Consider the following 5,982-nt stretch of genomic DNA (forward strand, 5'->3'; position numbering starts at 1 on the left):
ACAAGCATAGAAGTTATTTCTGCCTCTTAATTTACATAGTTTATTATAATTGCTCACATTATACTTATGTACATGTTCTTTATATATATATATATATATAGATACACACACTCTTGTTTTCTAAGTTTTTCTTGATTGTCCAATTATCAGATAATTATCTTTTAACTTTATATATATCTCATTTCATATTTTGATTCAGCCATAGCATGCAATTGATTTTCCTAGGTTGCCATGTTGCATCAATTTAACATATTAAATTTACAGATAGGAGATATGAATCGGGGAAAATATTAAGATGATAAAGAAATATGCTACAAAGAAAGAAACATATTTTTGAGTAAGTACAGTTCAATTTTTAGGAAGACACGAGTTTTATTCCTTATTAGTGATGTGGTAGCATCTTCAGAATCAGAAGGTGCCTTATTCGGTAGTTCCAACTACGGAAACAATAATGTAATGAATCTAAGCGAAGCATCTACAGCATTTTGAGCAGCCAGGGATGCAAAGATGTCTGCTTCGTTGGAAACTGCAGAACCCCCACCTGCTAAATCAGACAGGGCCCTAATTGCAATGAATGGAATCTGTTGTTGATGACAAACCAAGGCAACTGCAGCACTTTCCATGTCGATTGGAGTAATATTGAATTTAGAGTTGAGGAATTCACGATAAGCACTGTTATCAACAAAAGCATTTGCACTAGCCCCATTCTTAACTCTCACCGCTCTCGGTGCTCTTGGTAAACAGGTTGAACTAACACATCCCTGAAACGTCATCCCCTGGTGCATGTTGCAAAACCAAATTATTGACTTTATTGTTAATCAGCTTAATAGGAAATAAAATTAGAAAGAAAGGTTCAGCTCTAATACCTCAATTCTCTTTGCGACTTTAAAGTAATGCTTGTTGACAGGAACCCAGAAGGAATGCTGCCTAACTTCTGGAATTCCATCTGCTGGAAATACCTCTTCTGGTTGGTACCAAACATTGTTTAAGAAGTTATCTATAGGCTTCCCATTTTCTGAGGCATTTTGGTAGTTGGCAAATCTTAGATAACCGATTTCCCTGGTGTAGTCTCCATTAGATTCTAAGGCCAGTTCTTCACTAGTCCCATCTCCATATCTCTACTCATTTTCAAATGAAGAAAAGAGTTATTGACTTGATGAACTAATTAAATAAAAGCTTAAACGAGAGTAAAGCAAAGCAGAATATGTTGTTGTAATGATAAAATTTAATATAAAAAAAAAGAAATTGAAGAATATGTTGCCGGGAAAAGTCTTGTGATGTTAATAATAGTTTGCCTGTTTGACAATCGCCTAGAAAATCAGGGCATTACAGCAATAATTATATAGCAGAAACCAGGGCAGCTCCCCCATCAAGAAGATTCTACAATACAACTTCAAAATAAAAAAGAAACAAAGGACGGTGTTGATATTGTTATTTGTCAAAGAATCATGAGAAAGAGGAATATGGGGGACTGCCGTTCAACCTCTGGATGCCTACTGTTTAGTTTTCAATTCTAATAGTTGGAGGATTATTGAATATGTTAGAAAAGCAATTAAAAAAAAAAACAGAGAGATAATAGGCATTTTAGATTGGATAAATTTTACAATTGAATGTCTATTTTTTTTAATATTTTTTTTTCCAAGTGTAGCAATCTCTTGAAGGACAACACTCAATGATATTTTTCTTATTCAAAACTCTTGCCTGTCGTCTCCTCTCTTCCTCTGTATTCAACCTTTTCCCTCTCCTCAATTGCCTGGACATCAATATTCTTACTTTACTTCTTTGACTATCCCCAATCCATGTCAATCTATATCCCTATCCCCAAATCAAATAGTACTTCGTTTTGTTATCTTTATTTTTTAATTCTCCCTCTCTCCGTTCTATATATATATATAGAGAGAGAGGGAGAATTAAAAAATAAAGATAACAAAACGAAGTATATAAAGAATTTTATTAGAATTTTCACACATACTAAAAAAAAAAAAACGGTGTCCAGTCATTTATTATTTTATTGTATTTACTACAATATATTTTAAAATTAAATGTAATTAAAACATATATGGGTATAATTTAAAAAGGGTATACTCAATTCTTTAAGTTATATATATATTGTTTGGATATCTAAAAAAGAAAAGAAAAGTACTGTCTTTAATGGATGGAAAGAGTAGATTTCTTAAATCAAAATTACTATTTTCTGAATCCATTAATTTTCATTGAATGCCACTAAGAAAATAACGAAAACTGCCAAAAATTCACTTGTTAGACTTTCAGTAGTTGAAATAATAAATAAATAAATTAAAAACTAAACATTCGGTTGTAAAAATCATTAAAGTTTAGATACTTATATGTCTCTTAATCATAAAACTTAAATGAGAATAGGGAATTTCAGTTTTCTTTTCTAAACAATTTCTTAATTCAATCCTATAGCAGTACTTTGCATTAATTAAGTATATTAATAAGCAGGCAGTACTGATAGACAGAAACGAGAACAAACCAGTTCCGGAAAAAAAAAAAAAAAAAAGAAACATAAAGGGGAACTGGAGAAATGGTTTTACTGTATTCCTTCCATAAAGGGGAACTGGAGAAATGGTTCTACTGTATTCCTTCCTACCTGCCAATTCCAAAGGCCTGTGTGTGCCCAGTATCGTGGGATAGTCACATCTCCAATTTGGAGTTGAGGATTTGCATTTCCTGCAATTCCATAGTGGAGGACACCTTTCACCTTAAATAGAATTAGCAGTAACTGTGTGGTGATGCCTGCATTCAGCTACACAAATAAGAAAACAAGATAAATTTCTACACAAACCTAAATGTATTAAACATGTATGGATTAGGAAAATAGGATCATCATTATCCCATACCATGCTTAATCCAGTCATAACTATTATAACCTTTTCATTTTCTACCTTCCCAAACCTAAATCTTCTTCCTGTGGGGATCCAAAGTGAAAAAAGAAATATATAATTAGTATAATTAAGGAACACAAATCAAGAAGAACCACTTCACATCAGTCATATCACCCGTGTTATAGGTAAGATTCCAAATTAATTTTTAATGTAAAAAAAAATAACATTATAAACATAACATTATAAATGTATTTTCTAAAAAAATATATATAATATAGAAATGAGGAATGAAAAGATAGAAAAATAATGTTTACACTTAATAAAATAAATTAAAAAAATATATAAACTAACAAACTAAAAAAGAGTTGTTAATACTTATTAAAATTTAAAGTGGGAAACTAGTCTTTCTAGTAAGAAGCATAAATAAATATTTTACCTAACTTGTTTTTTTTATTTTATATATTTTATTTTATTTATTCTAGTTGATAAAAACAAATAATTTTTGTTTTTATAAAAAATTCATGCAAACACAACTGATCTATATAAAATATAAAATGAAAAAAAAAATAGAGATTAATTACAACAATCTCTTTAAAATATTATAAAATTACAAAAACAATTTAAAAGATTTAAATTAAGCAATTTAAAAGACAAATGAGATGGTATTAACAAAATTATAAATAAAACATTAATAAGAAAAAGCCAGATGTTATTGGATTTAGTGAATCAAGTCTAGTTGTCTAGTTTATTTTAACGGACAACACATCAATTTGTTTAGTTGAAACACTTATTTTTCTATCTAATTTTACTTTCAAACACTTCAAAAATATCATAAAAATCTTAATAAATTCATTTCAATGTAAAAACATTCTATAGCCACTGTGAAAAATTAAAAAATTAAACGAAATATAAAAAAATATAAATCTAATTTTTTTTTTTGTGATATGGTTGAAAGTCAAAACTATTTAAACTTCTTTTATAAAGATGAATATATTGATATAAAAAAAATTATATATTCAAAATATAATTGGGTGGACACTTTCTCTTTTCTTTGATTAACAGTAACATAAAAATTTATAATGTTTTGAATCAAATAATAAAACAATAAAGATGAAATATCAGTGGCATAAACTTTCAAGAGATAAAAATAAACTTTTTCACTTCTCTTAAACAGTTAAAAAAAAACCCCATTTGGTGTTTTATTTTATTTTTTCGGTTGATTTTTAACTATAACATATAATTCTATTTTATAATAATCCTCATGCGACTTTCCGAACAAATCATATCCTAGCTAGAAAGGTTTTCATAATCTCTTTGGATCTCTTATTCGTTATAAAAAATAAAAGAAATTACTTGCAAGAATTCCATCAACAATAACTTAAGATATGCTTGTATTTTTGGAAAAATAGATGTAAGGAAATGTTAATATCAATATCTGCATGAGAATAGAACTATGAAGATCTAAAGAAATTAATTCTCAAAACCCAGAAGATGATTACAATGATCATGCTAAAAGCAACCTTAGCTGAAAAATATACATAAATAGTAGTAATTTATTGGTGGTTACCGAAATAGTCCAAGTAAGGAACTTTGAGATCAGCTACAAAACTTGGAGACTGGAGAAGAGGGTTCATCTCAAAGCTATTCGGCACTATAATTCCTAAGTAGGGACCCTTCTCATTCACTCTATCAATCTCTTGCATTGTAGCTGTTGAAATTGCACCATAGGCTCTCCCACTAGTTGAGCTGCAAACCCCCCAAACCAAAATAACAAACCCCAGCATTATCACCTTCAAATGCTTCCTCATTATTCTCTTTTCCTCCACTTTAAAAGAAATCCTTCAAGGTTTACAACATCACGCATGCGGCATGCCCATATATGTTGATATTTCATTGAATCGGTCAATAGAAACGTAACGAAGATAGTCATGGTCCATAGTACGGGTTGTGTGAATTCGACGTGGCATAAGAACGTGCAGCTTTGATTTCAAGGAGGTTATCTAGGGAAGTCGGAACCTTGAATAAGCCGCCACGCGTTTGGATGTTCTGAGTCAATAAAGGAAGCCACGTTTTCATCCGTGTCCATGCATTTCTTTAATTCTAGTTATCTATGCAGCGGCGGAGCCACGTAGAAACAAAAGGACAATTGCCCCTGTAATTTATTTTTAAAATATTTTTTATATTAGGATATTAATATAATAGTATGGCAAGAGGTTGATATACGTCGTTATTACTGTTGACTTGTATATAATAAATAATATATATAATATGTGTGCAGCACTCCAGCTTATTTCTTATTTCCCCAAACGTTTTTTCATTTTTTTTAACTATTCGAGAGCATTTTTACTTATTTTCAGCTGCTGTTATCGCCTTTCTTCCTTGTACAAATTTTTTTTCAAGTCCAGTTAAGCAATTTTAGGTAATTTTTTATTTTTTATTTGTTTTATTATTTAATTTTAATTTTATTCTTTTATAATTAGTTATTGAAAATATAAGAGTTTATAATAATTTAAAGGTTTTGATATATATAATATTTTGAATCAATTAAAGGTGAATGATAGTGAATTAGATTGCAAGATTTTGAATAATAGGTATTGATTTGATTGTTTGGAATTAATTAAAAGTTATATCATTTTCAATTAAATTGGTTACAATATAGAACTAAATTTTTTTATAAGATGAACATGCAAACATTCCAATTATTGACAGCAAGTAAAGATTAATATTTGCATAATTAAAATTATTTTATCTTGAGATTGATTCTTTTTAGGATGTTAATTTCCTTGTGCTTTTCTATAAAATAATCAGGACAAATGATTAAATAATTTATATTTTAGTTGTTTTTTTTTCTCTTTTTTGTTTTCATCAAGCAATTTATGTTTTGTAGGAGAAGAATTAAGATGTGGGTGCAAGCTTGATTTTAATTAGTGGTTGAGAAAAAAACATTTTTTTTGTTTTTAAAAATAATTTGTCATGATAAATTTAGACTATCAATCTTGATCCATATCCATGTATTATGTACAATATGCTATATGATAATGGGGTGTGAAATGAGTTTTGATGAATTGATATGAATTGATTTTCATATGGAAGTTTTATAATTATTATGTAACTCAATTAAATTTTGTTAGTATAA

General features: G+C 28.9%; 1 protein-coding gene across 2 annotated transcripts; it reads right to left on the reverse strand.

Annotated features, from left to right (window-relative positions):
* Positions 1 to 271: 271 nt before the first annotated feature.
* LOC105116706 (Phosphorylase superfamily protein) lies at positions 272 to 4,808 on the reverse strand. 2 transcript variants are annotated; one of them, XM_011014163.1, is made up of 5 exons: positions 4,414 to 4,805; positions 2,862 to 2,929; positions 2,612 to 2,767; positions 867 to 1,118; positions 272 to 776 (listed from the first exon to the last, which is right to left on the reverse strand). In XM_011014163.1, exons 1-5 carry the CDS (start codon positions 4,652 to 4,654, stop codon positions 438 to 440), a joined length of 1,056 nt encoding a protein of 351 aa, XP_011012465.1. In that variant the 5' UTR covers positions 4,655 to 4,805; the 3' UTR covers positions 272 to 437. The 2 variants fall into 2 exon arrangements, with proteins under 2 accessions (XP_011012465.1, XP_011012466.1); XM_011014164.1 differs by lacking the exon at positions 2,862 to 2,929 and having other exon boundaries at positions 2,612 to 2,757; positions 4,414 to 4,808.
* Between the last annotated feature and the right edge of the window lie 1,174 nt (positions 4,809 to 5,982).

Source organism: Populus euphratica, unplaced genomic scaffold, assembly GCF_000495115.2.
Source record: "Populus euphratica unplaced genomic scaffold, PopEup_1.0 scaffold1027.1, whole genome shotgun sequence".
NCBI lineage: Eukaryota > Viridiplantae > Streptophyta > Magnoliopsida > Malpighiales > Salicaceae > Populus > Populus euphratica.

Bases quoted from the DNA above. Each gene is read 5' to 3' on its own strand.
- LOC105116706 (XM_011014163.1), bottom strand. From the start codon at position 4,654: ATGAGGAAGCATTTGAAGGTGATAATGCTGGGGTTTGTTATTTTGGTT. The intron at 2,930-4,413 runs GTAACCACCAAT...GGATCCCCACAG, and splicing joins TCCTTACTTGGACTATTTCG to GAAGAAGATTTAGGTTTGGG. The intron at 2,768-2,861 runs GTATGGGATAAT...TTATTTGTGTAG, and splicing joins TTATGACTGGATTAAGCATG to CTGAATGCAGGCATCACCAC.